This window comes from Mastigoproctus giganteus, chromosome 2, assembly GCF_048544385.1.
Source record: "Mastigoproctus giganteus isolate SK-2022 chromosome 2, ASM4854438v1, whole genome shotgun sequence".
NCBI classification, from domain to species: Eukaryota; Metazoa; Arthropoda; class Arachnida; order Uropygi; family Thelyphonidae; genus Mastigoproctus; species Mastigoproctus giganteus.
This window is the reverse complement of record NC_143576.1, coordinates 254,495,108-254,520,275: the sequence shown is the minus strand read 5'-3', so window position 1 is coordinate 254,520,275 and position 25,168 is coordinate 254,495,108. Positions and strand designations below refer to the sequence as shown.

General features: G+C 37.9%; 1 protein-coding gene across 6 annotated transcripts in view; it reads right to left on the bottom strand.

Annotated features, from left to right (window-relative positions):
• Positions 1–5,359: 5,359 nt before the first annotated feature.
• HUWE1 (HECT, UBA and WWE domain containing E3 ubiquitin protein ligase 1) overlaps positions 5,360–25,168 on the bottom strand; it is a 1,105,343-nt gene continuing 1,085,534 nt past the window's right edge. For all 6 annotated transcript variants that reach the window (XM_090389849.1, XM_090389845.1, XM_090389850.1 and 3 more), the window contains 2 exons: positions 21,841–22,031; positions 5,360–6,498 (listed from right to left, as the gene is read on the bottom strand). In XM_090389849.1, coding sequence (XP_090245975.1) covers positions 6,396–6,498; positions 21,841–22,031 — 294 coding nt within the window. In that variant the 3' untranslated portion in view covers positions 5,360–6,395. The remainder of the gene's footprint in view (positions 6,499–21,840; positions 22,032–25,168) is intronic.

Sequence of the window (25,168 nt, the reverse complement as noted above, 5' to 3'; positions counted from 1 at the left end):
ACATCATTGTCACTGCAATAATGATGTTGATGGACAGCTTGATGCCCTTGGAAGAGAATATAAACCAGAAGAATATATCCATCTACACTAACTGGTCATGCTGCCCATGCAAGGTTATCATCAGTGGTGGATTTCCGCACAGGCATATGAGGCACGCACCTGGGGCCTCAAAAAAATAAAATTGTTTCACTTTAAATTTTTTAAACTCATCTTTATTACCGTTACTGAATGAAACTATAATTTAATATGAGAAGTTTTTTCCTAGTGGAGGTAATTCCACGAGTGAAGAACCCTGTGACGATATTGCTCAAGAAACAATATTAGATTTGTTCGCGGAGGCAGTTCAAAACTATTCGCAATTAATTGGGAACCAATAAGCAAGCGCAGTAGTCTTTTAAAGCCTCTGAAATCACTACTGCGCTGGCTCACATGTAACGGAGCAACGTCTTTTTTAATAGCTTTCGGAACTAACATTTCACTCACAAATCTGTTACAAATTACTAGAGTTTGGTGTTTTAGTGTAGGAGTATTTTTGTTTTGTTATCAAGTAAATATCTGTAATATCTTATGTATTGTTTATGTACTTATCAAAACTGAATTGTTTGACGAGGCGCGACATTTATAGCAAGTTATAATTGGGAATTAATTTTTTTTCTCGTGTTATTTGAAAACCATTTTATCAGCCAAGTTTCAAAAATGAGTCAAATTTCCACTAGATCCTGTTCTTTGTTTAGAGATTGCATGATATTTTTATTTTTAATAATGTTTTTACTGTTGTCTATGACAGTGCTTCCCAAACTGGTGGCCGTCAACCTTGTTGACGGCCACCAATATATTTATATCTACTGTATAAGGAATAGAAAGTTGATAATGTGCCATGCCAAATAATGTGTATGTAGAACGCTTAACAACGGACTAGGAAATTTAAGGAAATTAATTTCTGTGGGTACACCAGATGACTATATTTAAGTAGTCGATCTGCCAGTTCCCCAGTAGTAATAATTATAATATAAATTTCTTTTAATTATGCACATGAACATTGGTTTGGAGATTTGTTTCATTTAAATATTAGTTAAAATATGTATGAAAGAATTTCGCAACCAAAATGATAAAAATCGCAACACCAAATCTAGAGCGCGTGCTATAGTAAAAACATGCACGTAGAATGCACACTGTAGTGGTACTGAAAATATTTAGAGGGGGGGGACCTCAAAATTGAATTGCATCTGGGGCCTCTCAAGTGCTAAATCCGCCACTGGCTATCACGATCCTTTTAGGTCTGCAAATCTGGCTATATGGTAGATGACTTTCATCAACCGGTAAAATACCACCACTTTGCTTATTGGAGGCTTGAAGTGGTGAAACCCATGTTTTGTCTCTAGAGCAAAGTTTCCGGCATCCCCCACCCCCCATACTTCTCCTTCAACCCATGCACGGTACTAAGTACTATAGGTTTTGATACCTTTCGTGTTTGGGGTTTTCATAAAAAAAAATAAATAAATAAAATAAAATATTGTTGCTTTTTGTGCAAGTGGGACGGCAGATCCGAAACCATTCATTATGAAACTAAGATTTGTACCTCCTCTTTCCATTCCTAGGTAGGAAACCTGTAGCTGGAAAGAAAAATCATCCTATAAGTCATTAGTTGATTGAAGAAATATTTTTACCACTGCAAAAGTAAAAGTTTTATAACTTTTACAAGTATAAAAATAAGAAAAAAGTAAACATTGTAAAAGCTAGGGACAGAAATGGGGAAGCTAAAATTAAATGTGTATTCATTGGATTGCAGATGAGAGTTACCAAAGATGAACATTTTGAAACTGTAAATCCTTCAAGTAAGTTTGTAAATAGTTTTTGGACAATAACAGGGAAGACAACAATAAAATCTTGATTGAGAATCTATTACAAGCCTGCCAAAATCTCAGTTGCAATATCTCTAAAAATATACTTCCTCCATTCCCATTTTTCCAAATAACCTTGGACATATCGATGAATACAGTTAACATTTCATGAAGATATTGCCATCAAAGAGAAATATATTTTCAAGGAAGGTGGATGGACTTATGCATCACTTATCTGATCCTTCACTTTGCCTCTCTAATCATTATTCTTAGCATTAAGTATTGGAGTTTATTATGTTGGTATATGGTGCAATTTTAAAAGATCATATAAGAAACCTTTCACATGCCTTATTTATACTGTGCCTTGTTCTATTCTAGTCTTTCAAGTTGAATACACTCCAGTTAAACATTTCTAGAGGGTTCAACTGATAAAATTCATTATTAATTTGTTTGGTAAGGATCATTTTATTAGTGTTTAAAATTTTGCTTACTGGTTTATTCCTGTAGCTACAGTTATAGAGGTTTCTCATCTTCATTCCTGAGGTTTCTCTTCAGGTTTAAAAAAACTGAAACTTTCTTCATTAATGTTTTTCTACATTTGCTGCTGATATTACTTTGGACATGTGGTAATTTTCTTCTGATTATTTTAAGTGGAGCAAAATGCTGCTGCTTCATTGTGATGGCAAAAAGGGGTAATTAATTTTTTTTTTTTTTTTAAACACTGCTACGAATAATTGAAGAACCTATGTTTTATACATCTACCCTCCTATGGCACGAACGTAGTGTTATTTTATGATAAAGATATCATATAAAATATGTATAAAAAAAATCAGCATAAAATAAATGCATGTTATATATACACTGAGTGATCACTGAATTATGACTACCTACCTAATACTTCGCAGGTCCTCCCTTTTGCCCTCAGTATAGCAGCTATCCGACGTGGCATTGATTCAACAAAATGTCTGAAGCGTTTGGGAGGTATGGCCAACCAAGCTGTGTGTAATGGAGTCAGCAATGTAGGTATGGAGGTGACTGGTTATCCAGACACCTGATATACCTTTCCATATGTTTGAAGTCAGAACTATGTTCCTCAAATCATTCTTGCACAAGTGCCTGATGGCTTGGAGTATTTTCGTCTTGGAAGACACCACTGCCATTCGGAAAAAAGTGTAACATAGTAGGGTGTACACAGTCAGCAAGCAGTTGACGATAGCGGAGACCACTGATACATTCTTCTACATGCACCAGAGGTCCAAGTTCCTGCCAGTGAAACATGCCCCACACCATACAACCGCCTTCACTGGCCTGCACTTTTGATACCATAAATAATGGATCAAGAGCCTCATGTTGTTGATGCCAAATCCATATGACCATCCATGGTGTGGAGTAAATAACGTGACTTATCTAACCAGCACACCTCCTTCCAGTCTTCTAACGTCCAACTTGCATGCTCTTTGCACCAGGCGAGTCTTTTATGCCGGTGAACCTTGGTTAGGAGAGTATGCCGTAGGATTGTCTGCTGGTATAGCCCATACGTGTGATACATGGTTGTGCCAGATATTGTTCTGAGTTGGCCCATGTTGTATTGGGTAGTCAACTCTTCAACAGTGCTGTGTCTGTTCAAGTCGTCGGACCGGGCGCTCACCTCTAACATCAACCTTTCGCTGCCCTTTGTAGTTTTGATGTTGAGTCGTTGTTTGACCATTTTGACGACAGTCCTGGCACACTTTAACTACGGTGGCTCTTGAACACCCCACCAGTTCAGCCGTTTGGGAAATTCAGGCATCAGCTCATCAAGCACCCACAATCTGTCCTCTATCAAAGTCCAATAAATCCTTCCTTTTACCATCACGCTCGGAATTTTACTACCTATTGAACCACTGACACCTTATCTATGCTACATAGGTCGACTAACTCCGCACTCTTGTACCTCACGTGGTCAACGGGTCACATTCAGTTTTCATAGGAGTGGTCTTAATTCAGTGATCACTCAGTGGATATGATACATTACATTAAATAAGGTAAATCCATTCTATCAATAATGAATATTAATATGTGCTAAATGTGTTAATAATTGTCTTCCTCTTTCTCCACCTATTCTTAAGATTACTTTCAGATATATTCTCAAAGTTTTTTCTGAGGCAAACATCTTTTAACAGTAGCGAATGAATTATAAAGTTATTTCAAAATTACATAAACATGCTTATAAGCCTTATAAGCATGTTTATGTAATTATGCAGTAAGTTTCAGCGACAAGTTTAACATTTAAAATTTTTTATTCTTTTTCTGTCTGGTTGGTAACAAGCTTCTTGATGCATGAACTGCAATGGTCATAATGCACAAGTTCTTATGGCAGTAGTAGTTGTGCTATGCATATAATGTCAGTACAACAGTATTCATTAGTCAATCTGCACATTCTGTTTCTTGAGAAAACAGTGATTGAAGCAGTATATAAGAATTTCTCAGTAAATAACAGATTTGAAGAGACCCATCCAAACGTGAAAAGTGAAAAAACAACTATACTGCCATGGAGGACTGCTGTGTAGGTTTAAGTTCTAATTTTTTTTTTTTTCATAAATGAATACAAAAACAGGATGCAAATGATATTTCCATTAGAAAAATGAAATCAGAATTTACACTATGGCATCTGTATTTTTCTGATTCTTCTTTCTTCCAATTTCAGTAAACATTAAAATCATTTCTGAAACATGGAGAAAAATAAAGGAATTTACACTAAATTGTGAAAAATATAAATTCAATCTTGTTTTGTTTAGTTTTGTGGGAAGGACTGAAAGTATCAGAGTCACTTCTGCCTTATGATATCAATATTTTAACAGGCATGTTTTAAAAGCTTTTTTTACGCCCAAGGAGATAAGAATAATACTGGTATGTAAGTACCAGACCCATGACAATAAGTTGACACTAGTCACAACTATTATTCAGATATTTATAATGAAAATCATTTGTACGAACTTTTATGAAGAAATTGATAAAGAATATTTACTTTATACATTTATGTAAATTTTTAATTACTAAAAACACATAAGTATGTTTTCTGTAGCGGGCAAAAAATGCAACTGGCATAGAAGCAACAAAAGCATAAAACATTGGCCAGTGATTGTTAACAGATGTCAAGCACTTATTTACATAATGAAATTTTCATGAGCTAATGTAGAGGAAAATAAAAAAAAAAAAACCAGAGAAAAATCTAAAAAGTAACACATAGCTGATCTAAGTTCTAAATTATTTAAATGGAGATTTTATTTAACGCATACAAATAAAAAGACTTCTTGACAATGCGGTACAAGTTTTTTACATCTCCAATCTGAATTAATTTAGACATTTTTATGAATCAAACTTAACTGAGACTGGCTCATTTTTTTTTTTATTATTTATTTATTTTTTTTTTGAGAGAGAAAGTTATAGTAGTTGTGTTACTTTCACAATTATATGCAATTTTTTTGGAATAACCTTATTAACTTACACACAAATTAAAACTGAATTTCATCTTAAAAAGATCTATCCATCCACTTTTTTTCAACCTCCCTCCCACACACTATCCATAATAAGATTAAAACACATTATTTCAATTCTTTTTTTAAGGCCTACTGGGCAGGTATCATTAAGGCACAGTAGGGGATAAGTTGACTAGTGTTACCTTTGTCACCTTTATTTGTCTGAGCAAATATGATCTTTTGGCTATTAATATTCAGCATATATGCAGATTACCTACCCCAAAATAGTTACACAGAATAATCTCAAACTTTCAAAAATAGAAAAATGTCTGTCTTGAAAAAACTTGCACAGGATAAATATTAGGGATGTAATTATTACATACAACTTATGTACATGCTCATAAGCAGATTTAATGAACTCCAACAACTTTAGATCATCTCTTTATTTTTATTATTAGTTTTTATTTTTTTTTATTTATTTATTTTTTTTTTAACTTCCTGCATTAACATTCATGAAAAATACAGTGCCTTATCTTTCATCCAGCACTCTTGGCAAGTGTTGCCACTAAATAAGCATCTGCAACCACAGTTGCTGAGATCTTCAGCAATTAAAATCCACAAAGTTTTTTTTTTTTCCCCCAACCTTGAAAATCTGAAACAATTAAAAAATTATTGTATAAGAAACAAAATTTTTGCAACTTTCTGGTCGAACTCAAAAGTAAAGAATATACACCAATTGCATGACAACAAAGTGACACAAGTTATCACTACTCCTGTAGTTGCCGGGAAGAAGGCGCTAATAAAATGGCCATACAGAAATGACGTTACTGTACAAGCTGGTTAGCCATACAAACAGAGTGGAGACTGTACATGGGCAGTCCAGTTGCTTTCTGGAGGTTTTGGAAACAGTTGCTTTTTTTCTTTTTAGAACTCGCCACAGTTTCTAGCAATGTTCACGTTGCCCAACATTTATGTTCATACACAACGGTTCTGATGGCTGCAGGCAACAGTCACTGGATTGTTGTGGCAAGTTTCTTATGCAGGCACTGAGAACAAACACCACAACCTGCAATTTCCTTGGCCAAAAACAGATAGCTCAGGCAAAACCAAAGCCTTCAGAGCACTCGTGGATGGCCTTCAGTAGCATGGAACGGAGCTTGTCATAAGTTTCATAAGCTGGCAAATCCAACTGGTTAAAGCTGAAAGAAATAGAAAAAGTGCAGTGAGCTAAACTAGCAATCAATATAATTTATAATACACAGAATGGCTATAAATTTCTGTAAAATTTAATATCTGAAACTACTAATCAGTATGTCAGTTTAACAAAGGGATTTCAGAAATAGCAGTAACATAGCAGATTGCTTGCAATAAAAAAAAAAAAAAAAAAAATTGTACAGTGAGATTGCAGCACTTATTGATGTTAATAACTTTGTTTTTGTTATAACTGTCGAATATGGAATTTAGCACTTTCTGTATTAACTTCACAAGCATTATGAGTTGATTCCTGTACTCTTTCAAGTATCCTAAAAGTCGGATGCCATTAGGCAATGGATTTGGAGGTTTGGGAGATTAGGTAAAGCTCAATTTATAACTGAGAAGGAAGGTATTTTGAGGGTGGTTCAATAATCGCCCTCCCCTACCTTCACATATTTGCAGAGTCATATTTTGTGTGTAGCATCATACATATCTCTGTACTAAAGGTGTAAATTTTCAGCCCTGTGTCTTAATGAAGTTGAAGTCAGAGCTGTAATCCGGTATCTGTTCTTGAAGGGGAAATCTTCTAAAGAAATCCACGAGGAGATGACTGCTGCATATAAGAATGAAGCCCCATCCTATGGCATTGTGAAGCACTGACATAGACGGTTTAGGTGTGGTTGGACATTGGTATAATCTGAGCCCATTCCAGGTCGTCCGCATTTAGCCATCGATGACAGAATGATCAGAAAAGTGGAGTCGTTAATCATGGAAGATTGCCGGATATCTGTGCGTGAATTGTCCCAGGAGGTGAAGATTAGTGTGGACCCTGTTGAAACAGTCTGTGACCAACTCCATTTATGGAAATTGAGTGCAAGATGGATTCCCTAATAACTGATTGGTTTTCAGAAGGCTGATTGACAAACAGAAATCACAAGAGTTGTTAGCCCTGTGCCAAAAAAAAAACAAGGAAGACTTATTCTCTCGTCTAATCACTCAGGGTGAAAGTTGGATACACCATTTCGACCCTGAAAGTAAAAAGCAGTCCACAGAATGGCAACATCATGGTCCCCCCCTCCCCAAAGAAGGCAAGGGTCCAAGTGTCAGCAGGAAAGGTCTTGCTGACAGCGTTTTGGGATGAGAAAGGTGAAATAATGACTGATTACCTGCCAAAAGGTGGAACAATTACAGGAAAATCAAAATATGCAGGCGTCGCATGCTGTCCAAAGGTGTAAGAATGCTTCAAGAATTACATTATTATTATTAGCCTTATAGTGCAAGGAAGCGATATGAATGTTACACATGCATGGAGACTTATGGCATTACTCAAAAACGATCATATAATTTTATCTGTTTCATAAAGTGAAAGAATTCAAGCAGATTAGTCGTTATCTATGATGTGGCAGAGTATCAACCGGCGAAATTACTTAACAAATACAGGTCACTGATGAAAAGAAAGCTGTGAATTAGGGTTGAATTTGAAAGGTGTCTGCAATTCTGCCCAGACACGATAGGAGGGAGTATATGATGAGAGCCCTGTCGATCAATTCGGCCGTGGAAAGATTGTGCAGGGCTCAAGGGGTAGAATTTTTTTCAGCCTGGTCTGTACTTGTTAATAGGAGAGACTGCTTCTACAGGGATGGGATACACTTAAATAGAAAGGGTGCAAGAATGTTTGCTGATGCTATCGAGGCAGTGTTAGGAGGGTCAGAAAACTGCTAGATTAGGGGGATACAAGGACTAATAGATTAACAGTAGCCACTGGCAGAGGAGAAAGTGATTCTTGCACTGCTTCTATTGGAATGAGCAGCAGCCTGGAAAATAAGATGCAGGATATTTCAGAGACTGCTGGGAATCATTGGGGTACAAGTAAACACATGGGTTGTGTTAGGGTGGCTAAGAGGAAGAGTAGGTGCATGTATACTTGCATGTACACCAATGCTAGGAGTCTAGTAAATAAATTTGATGAATTTGAGGTATTGTTCAAAACATCAAAGGCAGATATTGTTGGGATTTCAGAGACGTGGTGTCACACAGATATAAGGAATGCAGAACTGGAATTTTGAGAGTACAATGTCTACAGAAAGGATAGACAGGATAGGAAGGGAGGAGGGGTTATGCTATTAGTTAAGAAACACATAAAATCCAAGGAAGTGAAGCCAGTCGACATAGCTGGACAGTGCAGTGTCGAGTCAGTTTGGTGTGACATAAGCATTGGGAGATCAAAATTGAGAGTAGCAGTGTGCTATAGGCCTAATGACTCTGATGAGTATAATAAGAAACTGTACAGAGAAATAGAGTGGGCCAGTAAATCAGAGAGTCTTATTATGGGGGATTTTAATTTTCCAGATATTGATTGACTGGAATTTGGGGGCTGGTCACTCACACACTAGCAAGGCTTTTGTGGATTTATTGGATGATTGTTTTCTACATCAGCATGTTCGGGAGGCAACTAGAGGGGAGTAATACTCTTGATTTGATTATCAGTAGCGATTCTTCATGCATTAAGAATCTGCAGATAAATGAACCACTAGGTGGCAGTGATCACAGTGTTCTGAAGTGGGATTTATTCAAAGAGGTAACTACCATTAGGGGCAAAGGGAAGGGGTATTGCTTTCGTAAAGGCAACAACGGTGGACTGAGACAGTATTTAAATTCTATACAGTGGGATCAACTGATGATGTTACCAACAGCAAATTCAAAATGGGAAGCATCCAAAGAACTTATCTTGGAAGCTACTAGGCTTTACATACCAACTAAGAAATATTGTTCAAGGTTTAGGCCTAAATGGATGTCAGATGAACTAATGAAACATATGGCAGAGAAGAAAAATGCATGGGATACATACAAATTAACACGTGACACAGAAGCCTATGATAGATACAAGTTGATCAGTAACCAAGTTACAAAGGAGGTTAGGCAGGCGAAGGCAGATTACGAGAAATCCTTGGCAAAGAATGCGAAGAAAAATAGCAAAGAGTTCTTTACTTATGTAAACTCTAGAAGGAAGGGGATGAATCAGATTGGTCCACTTGATATCGATGGGTCAACTGTTGATGATCCTGCTCAGGTAGCTAACAAACTAAATGAATATTTTGCATCGACATTCACACATGAGGAGTTATTCAGCGAGGGGAATGCCAGAGGTGTATTCAACTCTGGCAGTAAGCTAGAGAATCTTGTAATAACTGAGAGTAAAATGGAGGAGAAATTGTTGAAGATAAACACAAGGCACCTGGGGTGGATGGAATCTATCCAGTTATATTAAAGGAGGCAGCAATGGAAGTAAGCAAACCCTTAGCCATAATTATGAGAGCTTCCTTGGACTCAGGGGAGGTACCCATGGACTGGAGATGTGCAAATGTGACCCCAATTCACAAAGGAGGATCAAAGGCTGACACAAGTAATTATAGACCTGAGTTTAACTTCTGTTCCCGGAAAATTAATGGAGAAACTGGTTAAAGAAGCACTGCAGGATCATCTAGACAAGACTTCAGTTATAGCTCAGACACAGCATGGTTTTGTTAAGGGGAAGTCTTGCCTGACCAACTTGATTGGATACTATGATACAGTCACAAAAGAACTGGATGCAGGGAATAACTTTGATATTATATACTTGGATCTTAGAAAGGCTTTTGATACTGTTGCACATGGAAGACTGCTGCACAAATTAGAGCAGTGTGGCATTGGAGGCAAATTGCTGCTATGGATAAAGGGGTGGTTGAGGGGCAGAAGACAGAGAGTGGTAATCAATGGATACTGCTCATCGTGGACTAATGTTATTAGTGGAGTCCCTCAGGGTTCAGTATTGGGTCCTTTATTGTTTTCTGTATTTATAAATGACATTGATGATGGTATATCAAGCTTAATGTCCAAGTTTGCAGACGATACGAAGGTTGGCAGGGTTGTCAAGGACACTACTGACACTATGCTGCTGCAACAGGATCTGGAAAGGTTGAGCAGATGGGCTGAGAGGTGGCAAATGAAGTTTAACATTACATTTGTCAAAGTACTACATATGGGAAGCAGCAACCTCAGAGCAACGTATAAACTCTGTGGTACTACGATGACAGTGGTAAAGAATGAAAGGGACCTGGGGGTGGTTGTGCAGGCAGATATGAAGTTCTCTGAGCAGTGCAGACGGGCTGCAAGAGTAGCTCATGGTGTATTGTCAATGATATATAGGAATTTTTCTAGCAGGGATAAGGAGGTGATTATTTCCTTGTATAAGGCAATGGTCAGGCCACACCTAGAGTACTGTATACAGGCCTGGAGACCTCATTTCAAGAAGGATGTAGAGCTGCTGGAACGAGTACAGAGAAGGGCAACAAGATTAGTGAATGGAACAAAGGGTGCTCTTACGAAGAAAGGCTTAAGTTATGCAAATTACAGTGTCTGGAGACTAGGCACCAGCGAGGTGATCTGATAGAGGTGTACAAAGCCTTGAATGGTTTGAGCATGCTCAATGCTGATGGGATTCTTCCTCTTGCTCAGAATAATCACCTGAGAGGGCATAAATTCAAATCGAGGAAAGACAGATTTGGATAGATGTGCGGAAATTTGCCTTTAGCCAGCGGGTGGTTGGTAGGTGGAACAGTCTGTTCCACCTACCAACCCTTGTCGTGGAAGTTGATAGCCTAAATAAGTTTAAGGCTCGGCTGGACAGGTATTTCGAACGAACAGAGGGGTGAAGTGGAAGCGGTTATTTTTTATTTATTTATTTTACTTTAATTTTTTTGGCTGATGCTGCATAAGCTTGCTTTCTTGCATCAAATGCCTCTACTAATGCTAATCAAGGGGGTAAGATGACTATGGACAATTTGCAGTTCCCTTCTGTTTATACGGAAACTGGAGGTCCATAATCGTGGGTCAGGTTTTATTTGGCAGAGCTTGTGTGTTTGGGCTTGCCAATGAATTCTCCATTGTTCTCTACATATTCTTCATATGTTACTTTTGTAGTCAAGATATGGAACATAACACTGTGACAATTCTCTGTTGGATGGATGCTTAGTGGCATAGTTTGCACATTTTTTTCCTGGTATCCCAGCATGGCCTGGAATCCAGCAGAAAATGACCACTCGCTGGAGTTCTTGGAAATGCATCAGTTTGGATTTTATGAACTTTATTAAAGGATGTGTTTGAGAAGAAGTATTCTGTAAAGCTATATGGGCACTCTGGGAGTCTGTGTATATCATGCTTTTTTTTTTGGATAGACAGATGGAGAATATTTTCTATTGTAAGTTTGATGGCACACAATCCAGATGTATAGCTGCTGCATTCTTTGGGAAGTGATATGGAGGTTTTATGAGAGAAAATGGCTGCTGCACCAACTCCACTCTCAGATTTTGACCCATCAGGTAAAATGCATGTAATCTTGTGTGTGGGCAATATGGAGTAGTTGTATATTGACATTTGCAAGAGAGTGCTTTCCCCAGTGTAGAAAATAACTGTCACAGGGTGGTTTAATAGAGGACCATGGAGGATCCGTACTATTTGAATCTTGAACTGTCAGGATGTATATTCCAAGTTTTCCTGGGCTCTGAGACCAGAAGGCTGAACTGCCCTGGGTTTATTTCTATAGAACATTGTGAACTGAGAGTCATTAAGTATCGGCCTAATGGGATGGACAGGTAGACCATGGATTTTAGTAACATCTTTGTTACTAAAATCCATGTTTTGGATGATGGTGTTACTTCTCAAAAAGATGATGAGGAAGATGTTACTTCTCAAACATTGTTACTGTTTGAGAAGTAACATCTTTCTCTTGAGGCTTAGACGAAGTTCATGAGCTTCAATGTAAAGACTTTGAACTGGCGAAGTTCTACAAGCGCCTATAAAAGCTTGAAGGGCAGAGTGTTGAATTGGTGCAAATTGTGCTAGCACTCTCTCTCTCTCTCTAGCAGAATGATACACCGTGGGCACCGTAATCAAGGCGAGATCTGATTAGGGCTCTATACAAACGAAGTGATGTGTACCGATCTGCACCCCATGATGTTGAAGAAATTACTCTGAATATGTTAATTTTTTTCTGGCAAGACATCCATAGATGTTTAACGTGTTTCATGAAGTACAATTTACTATCGAAAGTCAGACCAAGGAGACAAATGCTGTTCACAACTGAGATAGGCTGGTTTGTTAAGTGTACCTCTGGATCGGGATGAATCTTCTGTTTGTTACAAAAGTGAATTACTTTAGATTTTGAACAAGAGAGTCAATACCCATTCTGTGCCATCCATAGCTGAATATCATTAATTGAAATTTGGAGCTGCCACTCAATGAAGGTCATGTTTTGCGAACTGCAAGAAACAGTGAGATCATCGGCATAGAGATATGAATTCAAGGTGTTGGGAATATTTTTAATCATGATTTATTCTTATTGCGATTAAGGTGGCACTGAGCACAGAGCCTTATGGGACCCCTTCTTGTATGGGAGAGGACTTGTCTGTATTGGATTTGAAAGGATCTGTGCTAAAGGAAGTTCTAAGTGGGAAGCATTCAAGGAATTAATTGTGGAAGCTACTAAAAGTTTCATACCTATTAAGAAATATTGTTCAAGGTTTAGGCCTAAATGGTTATCAAATGAACTAATGAGACTCGTGACAGAGAAGAAAAATGCATGGGATGCATATAAATTATCAGGTGAAGGCAGATTACGAGAAATCTTTGGCAAAGGACGCTAAGAAAAATATAAAGGATTTATTTACTAATATAAACTCTAAAAGGAAGGGGATCAATTGATTGGTCCACTTGATATCGATGGTTCGACTGTTGACGATCCTGCTCAGATAGCAAACAAACTGAATGAGTATTTTGCATCTACATTCATACATGAGGAGTTATTAAGGTTTGAAAATGCAGAAGGTTATTAAATTGTAGCAGGGTGCTTAATGATTTTGTAATAACTGAGAGCAAAGTGGAGGAGAAATTGAAGTTAAACATAAGAAAGGCATCTGGGGTGGATGGGATCTATCCAGTTATATTAAAGGAGACGGCAAAGGAAGTAAGCAAAACCTTAGCCATAATTATGAGAACATCTTTGGACTCAGGGGAGGTCCCCACGAACTGGAGATGCGCAAATGTATCCCAATTCACAAAGGGGGAATCGAAGGGTGACAAGTAATTACAGACCAGTTAGTTTAACTTCTGTTCCAGGTAAAATTATGGAGTCACTGGTTAAAGATGAATTGCAGGATCATTTACACAAGACTGCAGCAATAATTCAGACACAGCATGGGTTTGTTAAGGGAAAGTCTTGTCTGACAACCCTGATTGGTTATTATGATGTGGTTACAAAGGAACTGCATGCAAAAAATAATTTTGATATCATATACTTGGATTTCAGGAAAGCTTTTGACACTGTTGTGCATGGAAGACTACTGTATAAATTGGAACAGAATGGTATTAAGTTTAAATTGCTACAATGGATAAAAGGATGGTTAAGTGGGAGAAGACAGAGCGTGGTAATCAATGGGTGCTGCTCTTTGGGGACTGATGTTATTAGTGGAGTCCCACAGGGTTTGGTGTTGGGTCCACTGTTGTTTTGTATATTTATCAATGATATTGATGAAGGTATATCAGGCTTAGTGTCGAAGTTAGCAGATGATACAAAGGTTGGCAGGTTTGTTAATGACAGTAATGGCAGTGTGCTACTGCAACAGGATCTAGAAAATTTGGGGACATGGGCTGAGAAGTGGCAACTGAAGTTTAACCTTGACAAATGCAAAGTACTGCATACGGGTAGAAGTCACCCCAGAGAAACGTACCAACTCTATGTACTACACTTAAGGTGGTAGAAAATGAAAAAGCCCTGGGAGTAATTGTGCAGTCAGATATGAAGTTCTCTGGGCAATGCAGACAGGCTGCCAGGGCAGGTCATGGGGTTTTGTCAATGATACCTAGGAATTTTTCTAGCAGGGAAAAGGAGGTGATTGTCCCTCTGTATAAGGCAATGGTCAGGCCGCACCTTGAGTACTGCATACAGGTCTGGAGGCCTCATTTTAGGAAGGATGTAGATGTTCTTGAGCACGCTGAATTCTGTTGGGATTCTTCCACTTGTTCAGATTACGAACCTAAGGGGGCATAAATTCAAATTAAGGAAAGACGGATGTAGAATAGATGTGCAGAAATTTGTCTTTAGGCAGCGGGTTGTTAATTAGCATTAATAGAGGTATTTGATGCAAGAAAGCAACCTTATGCAGCATCAGCCGAAAAAAAAAAAAATAATAAAATAAAATAAATAAATAAAAAATAACCACTTCCACTTCACCCCTCTGTTCGTTCGAAATACTTGTCCAGCTGAGCCTTAAGGCTATCAACTTCCACGACAAGGGATGTCGACTGGCTTCACTTCCTTGGATTTTATGTATTTCTTAACTAATAGCATAACCCCTCCTCCCTTCCTATCCTGTCTATCCTTTCTGTAGACATTGTACTCCCCAAATTCCAGTTCTGCATTCCTTATATCTGTGACACCACGTCTCTGAAATCCCCACAATATCTGCCTTTGACGTTTTGAGCAATACCTCAAATTCATCAAATTTATTTACTAAACTCCTAGCACTGGTGTACACGCAAGTATACATGCACCTGTTCTTTTTCTTAGCTACCCTAACACAACCCATGTGTTTACTTGTACCCCAATGATTCCCAGCAGTCTCTGAAATATCCTGCATCTTATTTTCCAGGCTGCTGCTCATTCCAATAGAAGCAGTGCAAGAATCTCTTTCAACTCTGCCAGTGGCTACTGTTAATCTATTAGTCTTTGTCTCCCCCCAGCTAGCAGTTTTTCGACCCACTTAACACTGCCTCGATAGCATCAGCAAATATTCCAGGCTGAAAAAAATTCTACCCCTTGAGCCTTGCACAATCTTTCCAGGGTCGAATTGATCGACAAGGCTCTCATCATATCCTCCCTCCTATCGTGTCAGGGCAGTCACTTTCAAATTCAACCCTAATTCACAAACCTTAATTGGTGGAACAAACTTCCATCTGTCGTTGGTGAAGTTGATAGGTTAAATAAATTTAAGGAGGAACTGGACAAACATTTAGAGAGAATTGTTTTGTAAATTTTTTTCTTTTTTGGCTGATGCTGCATAACTCATACACTTACTTTCTTGCATCATATGCCACTACTACTATTACTACTACTACATCAAGGCATACCACGACGAAATGGTCATTTTGAATGAATGCATTTCTGATGTTTGTTTCCGATTTGACCATGAGATCCAGGACTGATCTATTCTTTCTGAAACCAAACTGATTGTCAAAAATTATATTTTTAGAGTTAAAAAACCCAAGTAAGTCGAAGGTGAATTAATTTTTCCAGGGTTTTACTTAAGCAGCTGGTGAGAGAAATGGGTTATATAGTTTTCAGGAATGGAATGAGCTTTTCCTGGTTTGGGAATTGCTATTATATAGGAGTGATGCCAGAGACTGAGGAAAGAATGTTCAAGGAAGATGTGATTGAAAAAGGTTAGCAGTGAAGAGACGGATTTTTTTTCCTACATGTTGGAGCATTATGTAATATATGTCCAGTTCCTCCTTAAATTTATTCAACCTATCAACTTCCACGACAGATGGAAGTTTGTTCCAGCAATTAACCACCCGCTGGCTAAAGGCAAATTTCCACACATCTATTCTACAACTGTCTATTCTTAATTTGAAAATATGTCCCCTTAGGTTCGTAATCTGAACAAGTGGAAGGATCCCATCAGAATTCAGCGTGCTGAACCCATTCAAGGCCTTATACACCTCAATCAGATCACCGCGCAGGTGCCTAGTCTCCAGCCACTGCAATTTGCAGAACTTAAGCCTCTCTTGGTAAGAGGATCCCTTCATTCCCCTCACCAATCTTATTGCCCTTCTCTGTACACTCTCAAGTAAATCTACATCCTTCCTAAAATGAGGCCTCCAGACCTGTACGCAGTACTCAAGGCGTGGCCTGACCATTGCCTTATACAGAGGGATAATCACCTCCTTTTCCCTGCTAGCAAAATTCCAAGCCTCTCTTGATAAGAGGATCCCTTCAGTCCCCTCACCAATCTTGTTGCCCTTCTCTGTACACACTTAAGTAAATCTACATCCTTCCTAAAATGAGGCCTCCAGACCTGTACGCAGTACTCAAGGTGTGGTCTGACCATTGCCTTATACAGAGGGATAATCACCTCCTTTTCCCTGCTAGCAAAATTCCTATATATCATTGACAAAACCCCATGACCTGCCCTGGCAGCCTGTCTGCATTGCTCAGAAAACTTCATATCTGACTGCACAATTACCCCCAGGTCTTTTTCATTTTCTACCACCTTAAGTGTAGTACAACACAGTTGGTACATTTCTCTGGGGTTACTTCTACCCATATGCAGTACTTTGCATTTGTCAAGGTTAAACTTCAGTTGCCACTTCTTAGCTCATCTGCCCAAATTATCTAGATCCTGTTGCAGTAGCACACTGCCATTACTGTCATTAACAACCCTGCCAACCTTTGTATCATCTGCAAACTTCGACATTAAGCCTTCATCAATATCATTGATAAATATACAAAACAGTGGACCCAAACACCAAACTCTGTGGGACTCCACTAATAACATCAGTCCACGAAGAGCAGCACCCATTGATTACCACCCTCTGTCTTCTCCCACTTAACCATCCTTTTATCCATTGTAGCAACTTACCCTTAATACCATTCTGCTCCAATTTGTACAATAGTCTTTCATGTGCAACAGTGTCAAAAGCTTTCCTGAAATCCAAATATATGATATCAAAATTATTGTTTTCATCCAGTTCCTTTGTAACCACATCATAATATCCTATCAAATTTGTCAGACAAGACTTTCCATTAACAAACCCATGCTGTGTCTGAATCATTGCTGCAGTCTTGTCTAGGTGATCCTGCAATGCATCTTTAACCAGTGACTCCATTATTTTACCCGGAACAGAATTTAAACTAACTGGGCTGTAATCACTCGTGTCACCCTTTGATCCCTCTTTGCGAATTGGGGATACATTTGCACATCTCCAGTCCGTGGGAACCTCCCCTGAGTCCAAGGATGCTTTCATAATTATGGCTAAAGGTTTGCTTAGTTGTTTTGCTGCCTCCTTTAATATAACTGGATAGATCCCATCCACCCCAGGTGCTTTCCTAAGGGCAGAATGTTGAATAGGGGCAAGCTGTGCTAGTACACACTTCCTAACAGAATCATACGCCAGGGTACCGTAATAAAGGTGAGATATGATTAGGATTCTATACAAATGAAGTAAGGTGTAACAATCTGCACTCCATGATTTAGAAGAAATAACTCTGGGCATGTTAATTTTTTTTTTTTTTTTTTTGGTTTATGGCCACAGAAGCCGATGTTGGCACATCGGCTTCTGTGGCCATAATGCACCTTCCAAAGTTTTTGCGCTACTCTGATCCAAACCCGAGGTGGGATTCGAACCCACGACCTTTGGGTTGCCAGGCAGGTACTTTACCCACCCGGCTAGTCCGGTCGGCTCATTTTTTTCTGTCAAGTTATCCGTAAATGTTTGATGTATTCTGAGAAGTTCAATTTACTACTGAAAATCAGACTAAGGAGGCAAATGTTGTTTACAACTGTGAAAGGATGATTTGTTAAGTGTAGCTCTGTAGCTGGACGCATCTTTTGTTTGAAAGATGCATCCAGATCCAGAAAAGTGAACGTCTTGATTTTTGATAAGATAGTCAATACTTATTCTATGCTATCTATAGCTGAATACTATTGATTGAGATTTGGAGCTGCTGCTCAATATTCTGTGAACTGCAAGAAACAGTCAGATCATCAGCACAGAGGTATGAATTCAGTGTTGGGAATATTTTTGGTCATGTGATTTGCTCTTACTGCTAAAAATGTGGTGCTGAGAACAGAGACCTGTGGAACTCCTCGTTCTTGTGTGTTTATATATATATATATGTATGTTTGCGAGAGGACTTGTCGATACAGAACTTGAAATGATCAATGCTGAAAGATTTTCTGCATGAAGTAAGGTGGGTGACGTATTGGGTCAAGTTTGGTTTTTCAATGGAGATTTCTTAGGATACCAAAATGCCATGCGATATGTTGTTGTTGTGGGGGTTTAATGGCGCATAAGCTGCTTTGGCTATAATGCGCCTATTCATTTATTATATAAATGAAATCAGATATTCTCGTACGGTCAGAAAAATCTGTGATCAAAAAAAAGATTAAAAGCTCTAGTTTTCTTGAGGAAATTAAAAAATTTGGAAAGATTTGCTTTGTCTCCAATCAGATTCTCTAGAGTTAATTGTTTGTGAAGATTAACCAGTGATAGCAGGTTGTGTTTTGTTTTGTTTATGGTAGGTAGGGGCAGTCAATGAGAAGTCGTCACTTCCAAATCTGTATTGTGATGTTTGGCCTTTGGCCAAAACACAACATCGCAATACAGAAAACACAAACAGTTTTTCTTTCCTATCACTTTCTCCTGTGCGGGATGAAAAACTTATTTTCCCCCCTCTCTCTTTTGCCTTCCTTTTCATCTATCTTCATCCAGCATGGGATATTTCTATGTGGAATGAATTTTTTTTTTTTTTTTTCCACAATACACACTGGCCTTACCTTGACAGAGTCTGTAAAAACTGAACAGAGCAACAAAGTGGAGATGAACTTTTGTTCTAGGAGCCACCCATACAAAAACACAAAAAAATAAAAATAAAATAAAAAAATTTGGAGCAAGTGAATGGGTGAAATGAGAAGGGAGTGTTTTTTTTTTTTTTGGCTGATGCTATATAAGCTTGCTTTCTTGCATCATGTGCCTTGCTAATGCTAACTCCTCATGTGTGAATGTAGATGCAAAATACTCATTTAATTTGGCAGCTATCTGAGAATGATTATCCAAGTCAAACCACTGATATCAATTGGACCAATCTGATTCATCTCCTTCCTTTTAGAGTTTATATAAGTGAAGTCTTTGCTGTTTTTCTTTGCCGAAGATCTCATAATCTCCTTTGTGACTTGCTTACAGACTACCTTATATCTATCATAGGTTTGGGTCACCTGATAATTTATATGCAACCCATGCATTTTTCTTCTCTGCCCTGATTATCCGTCTTTGGGGCCTTTCAAGAAGCTGTCTTTTTTTTTTATGTGTAGTCTCCATACTTGAACACAGTATTCCAAGTGTAGTATAACAATTGTTGTATGGGATTACGACATCCTTATCTCTACTAACAAATGTTCAATAAATCATCGATAGGACACCACGGGCCTTTCTTGCAACCAGTCTTCAATGCTCGAAGAACTTCATGTCTGACAGTATCATAACTCCCAAGTCACTTTCTCCCACTATAGACTTTAGTTCAACTCCACCTAGTGTATAAGTTATTTTGGGGTTACTATTCCCCAGTTGTAAGACCTTGCATTTTGCTGAATTAAAGCACAGCTGCCACTTCTGACCATCTCTGAAATCTATCTAGGTCACTCTGAAGAAGCTCTCCTTGGCAGTGATCATTAACTAATCTACTGATCTTTACAGCATCTGCAAATTTAGACATGACACCATCTATCTTTTCATCAACGTCATTTAAGAAAATCAAAAAATAACAGTGGAGTTCATGAATGATATAATAATAATAATAATAAAATTCTTTATTCATAGAAACTTACAAGGACATGATTCCCACCACAGGCAACCAGAAGAAATATAGGGGGTGACTGGGCAGTAGGTAGATAGAGACAAGTGTCAAAGTAATACCAATTACTATATGTGTATCAACAGCTTTGATGGAGGTTTTTAAAGGAATGCGTCTGAAAGGGTACTTGTGAATTTAGGAGGACAGCTACCCCTCTGTGACCATTATTTGTAAGTTCTTTGTTTGTTTGTATTATTTGTAAGTTCTATCATGCCTAAAAAGGTTATAACTTTTAACTAAGAGAGATACACGTGATGTTAAATTTGCCTGTAGTAAGCAGATGCCTACAGGATGATGATGACTGATTAGCTCATAGATATCATTGTTACTGCGAAGTCCTCTACAGTTCCATTGCATAATTCTGATTCTTTTTTATTCTCAGACTGTTTATGGCAATCAAGCCTTCATTAACTCTTCTTGATCTCTTGAACTCTTCTTCATCTCTCTTCTTGGAAAAACTGGACATTCAGTGTCCACATCTTCTGTGTGAGGATCTAGGATAGATTCATCTGAATCAGCATCGTTATCGATATCCATGTTAAGTAATGTGATCTTGTTTGTCTTCTTAGTTGGAAATAAATCACTTTTCAGTTTTGTAACATCTGATGGTTTATGTGGTACAGTTGGTGGAACTATAACTGGAGTGTTAGCTTTGTCTACTGTCTTCAACATTCATCGAAAGCACAAATGTATCATTTTTAATTTTTTAAAGAGATTTCCATCTACAGGAATATTTTTTGCATGCATCATCATTATCCATTCCAGTACTTTTTCAAGATCTGGATACTTCACCTTTCATGCTCTGATCGTACTAGTGCAGTAGATCCTTTAAGCTTCCAATCTTTTTTAGTAATGACAAGCTATTTAGTGATGTTCGTCTTCAAATGTATGCTATCATCTATAGCCATACAGTCTACACGTACTGTATGATGAAATAAACTAGCCAAATTTAATTTCATTACCCTAATGAGTATAAGAAATGTCAATGATTGTAGGAAATCTCCAACAATTTCTCATCTCAGGATGGAAATCTCCTGCAAGCTCATTATTAGTAACAATAAATTAACATTCTTGCTTTAACTGGGGTGTATCAATGGACCTTTCATCATTGTTGTGACTATCAAGCTTGTGTGAGAAGTCGCTATTATTATTAGACATATGATGCAAGGAAGCCTGAGGCTTATGCTGCACCAGCCAAAAAAAAAAAATTTGAGTTACTTAAAGAGAGAGAGAGAGAGAGAGAGAGAGAGAGAGAGAGAGAAAAGCAGAAGGGAATCACCAAGAAAGAGAAGAATGATGATATCTAGCTCAGGACCCTGGGTGTGCCAAGCCCATACTCACCAGATGGGAGCTCCTGGGGTAGCCAGTCACTGCAGAATACACTGGATTCAACTGCATGCACACAGAAATGCACATGACGAGTGAATCAATATTGTTATTTTAAGTAGTGTGCAATAAACTAGTTAAACTTTTGATATATAGAAAAAGAGAGTTGAATATTATAACAGTATCATCATTTTATATTCTTTTCCAATTTTAATTCAAGGGCAAAATTGGGGGAAAGAGGATCCCCATATGCTGTTGTATTAAAATCAGACATCGATTCACAGTGCAGTCATAAAAACAATGATTCACATTTGCTGACTACAGAATTAAGAATCACAAAGGATAAAATTCAACCTACCATGTATGTGCTGAAGGAAGGCGATCAGTTGAGCGGTCGTCCCTGTGAATTTGGAATTTTTGGATACCATTCATTCCTTCAAGGGCAGCAAAACCTTGTAAAGGTACTTTAGAGGTCCCAGTAACAAACTGAAGGAAATTGGCACGATCTGCTTGGTCAAATGACCGTAGCGCTCTCCAGAACCATTGAATCTTAAACGAGAATTACATCATAAATTGAAATGTGATTGCTGATATAAAGTTCTAAACAAAAAGAGGTGAGGTTTGTTGTTCCCACTCCATCTTGAGTGGGGTATTTAATTTCAAACATTTATTTTAACTTGGTAATATACCAGGGTACTATATCATTCTAAGAACTGAAAAGTCAGTTAGGTAGCCATTCTCATCATCTTTCCCCAAAATTGTATATACAAATATATAGTGACTATTTTTTTCCCATCAAACATGATATGAAAAAACCAATTTTAGGAACTTTAAAATTTTATTGTTCTTAAAGTTGTTCATTAACATGCAAAGATATGGCATACTTGTCATTCTAATATAAGTAACTGGTATTTTGAAAAAAAAAAAAAAAAAACAGGCAATTTGACAATATTCGTTCTGTAATTAAAATACAGTTTTTAGTTATTTTATAATTTAATTTGGTTTATATGATTCATATAAGTAATTACAGGTAAATGACAATTAATAATCAGACATTTGTATCTCTGTACAGCTCTCTAAAAACATTTAATTCTATATTTTTCTTTTCTATTTAACTAAAGGATAGATAGGAAAGAAAAATACAGAACCCATGAAAGTCCAGGTGAACCTCGCTGAGTGCGTATTCACACTTACGTGGTAGAAGTCGGTGTGACATGGATCATGCCATACGGGGCCCAAGGTTCGCAGTAGTGTATTTCACTCAGTTGTGCTACCTTATTACAATAATATGTACAGTGAAACTTCTCCTAACGGACACCTCTTTACAACGGACATTTTCAAATTCCCCAACTCACCTCCATTGGTTTTAACGTGTTTGCAGCTTCTGTCTAGCGGACATTCTCTGTAACGGACGCGGACAGGCAATCTGCACTGTTTCATTTAGATTAGCACTTAATTTGATCTCCCCATAATGGACAGCGGGCGAGCTCACGGCCCTTTTTCTAGGAACGTTTCTTCCACGTATTGCCTCAATCGTGTGTTTATTTTCTATTTCCGATTCTCTAAATTTTATCAAGGTTTACGTCGCGGTTCTAAACCCCTTTTCAAGAATTTTAAGGCACGTGTAAAACTTCTGATGAATTCGGTGTGTGAAGGAAGGGGGGATTTTAATCGGCCTTTCGTCTTTTCAGTTTCAGTTTTGTTCAGTGTCGTGTGAAGTGCACAATGTCTTCTCGTAAACATTTAACTTTAAAAGATAAAGTCGAACTCATTAATGCGTATGATCGGCAAAAAAATAGTGTTCACAATCTCGCTGCAAAATTCAAAATCGGGAAGACGCAGGTAAGCGACATCCTAAAGAAAAAAAAATGAACTGCTCAAACAATTTTGGCAACACGGAAATGATCAGGTTCAAAAATCATTCCTGAAAACTGTTGGACTTCAAATTAACGATTTTTCTTCCTTTCTTTTTTTTTTTTTTTTTTCCTCCCTCAGACTTCTTGTTAGCAGACACTTCTCTCTAACTTCTTTTCTCTAAGAAGTGGCAACTGAAGTTTAACCTTGACAAATGCAAAGTACTGCACATGGGTAGAAGTAACCCCAGAGAAACGTACCAACTGTGTGGTACTACACTTAAGGTGGTAGAAAATGAAAAAGACCTGGGAGTAATTGTGCAGGCAGATATGAAGTTTTCTGAGCAATGCAGACAGGCTGCCACGGCAGGTCATGGGGTTGTCAATGATATACAGTGAAACATCCCTTTAACGGACAGCCATGGGGAACGAAAATGTGTCCGTCAGAGAGAAGTGTCCGCTAACAAGAAGTCTGAGGGAGAAAAAAAAAAAAAGAAAGAAAAATCGTTAAACGTTTAATGTAAAATTAAATTAAAATATATACAGATTTTGAACAATATTTTTGTAAATAATATACATACGCTATGCATATTATGACTTTATCTTAAGAAAAATACATACAGTAATCACTTATTTTCTTCTGCACCTTCTTCCGGCTGATAATTTTGTTTTGAACATTTGTTTGGAGTGAAGAAACCATCGAAAGTCCTTCAGCATCTTCTTCAGCGGCAAAAAACATTTTTAAACGATTGATTTGTATGAGTGCTTCTATTTTCATCAGTGGTTCGTCGTTAATATGTTCTTCGACAGAATGACCTCCTTCCATTTCTTCATCCTCATGAGGAACTTCTTGAAAAATATCGATGATAATGTCGTTGATATCTAGAGCACCATCTTCTGTAGTGAGGATCGAGTCTATATCTTTGTAGCCAGGGTCACTTGTAGCGGAAGTATCGTACATTATCAATAGATGTTGAAGTTCTTGTTCTTCTTGGTACGTACTCCACATTGCTGTTCACAACTTCAATTTTTGCGTTTTGAGAAGCGAGACTTTACAAAACAGTTCACGACAGTTTGTTTTCTAACTGCGTTTACTGAAGAGGAAATCCACTGAATCGCATCTAGGATGCTGATTTTCTTTGCAAGGTCACTCGCACATGTTACATCGTTCATGTTTGCAATGAGATGTCTTAACCATATCCCCGTCCGTTGGGGTACGTACCAGCCCCAACTGGGTTCAGCAAGTTAATTCTATAATTTTTACTCTAATTACAGAGCTGAAACTCGCTATAGTTGGAGCCAGAACTGTTTTCTTGAATTTTCCCACTTAAATTTTCAAAATCTTCTATTGAATTTCACGCAAATGACAAAAATGTGACATCAAGTATGCAATTTTTTAGGCCTATTCAATTAATTTTTTTACCCCCGCCCTAACCAGCCTAGAGCTTATGAAACCTGACACTTGATTCGTTTCTTGGTGTAAAGCGCGCAAATTTCTTTTTACGGAGAGGAGCAGTTCTGATAAACAACTCCGCGTGAATACGAGCGAAGCGTGGGAGGTATATATCACGTTACCAGTACAAATACATTGAGACGGTAAGGGAGAAGTGTAAATAAACAAAAGACGAACAGGAGCTACTGTTTTTGACATAAGAAGCAATAAAGCCATACAGTACCAATAACAGTTTATGGAAGGTGAACAGATCGTATATCCTATCTTCAACGTGTATTGCTCCTACGAACAGAAGATCAAGGAAATTCATCTGTTGGAAACGGGAAAAACTGGTGTAAAACTGATATTTCACTGCATTATACTGATATATCACAGATAAC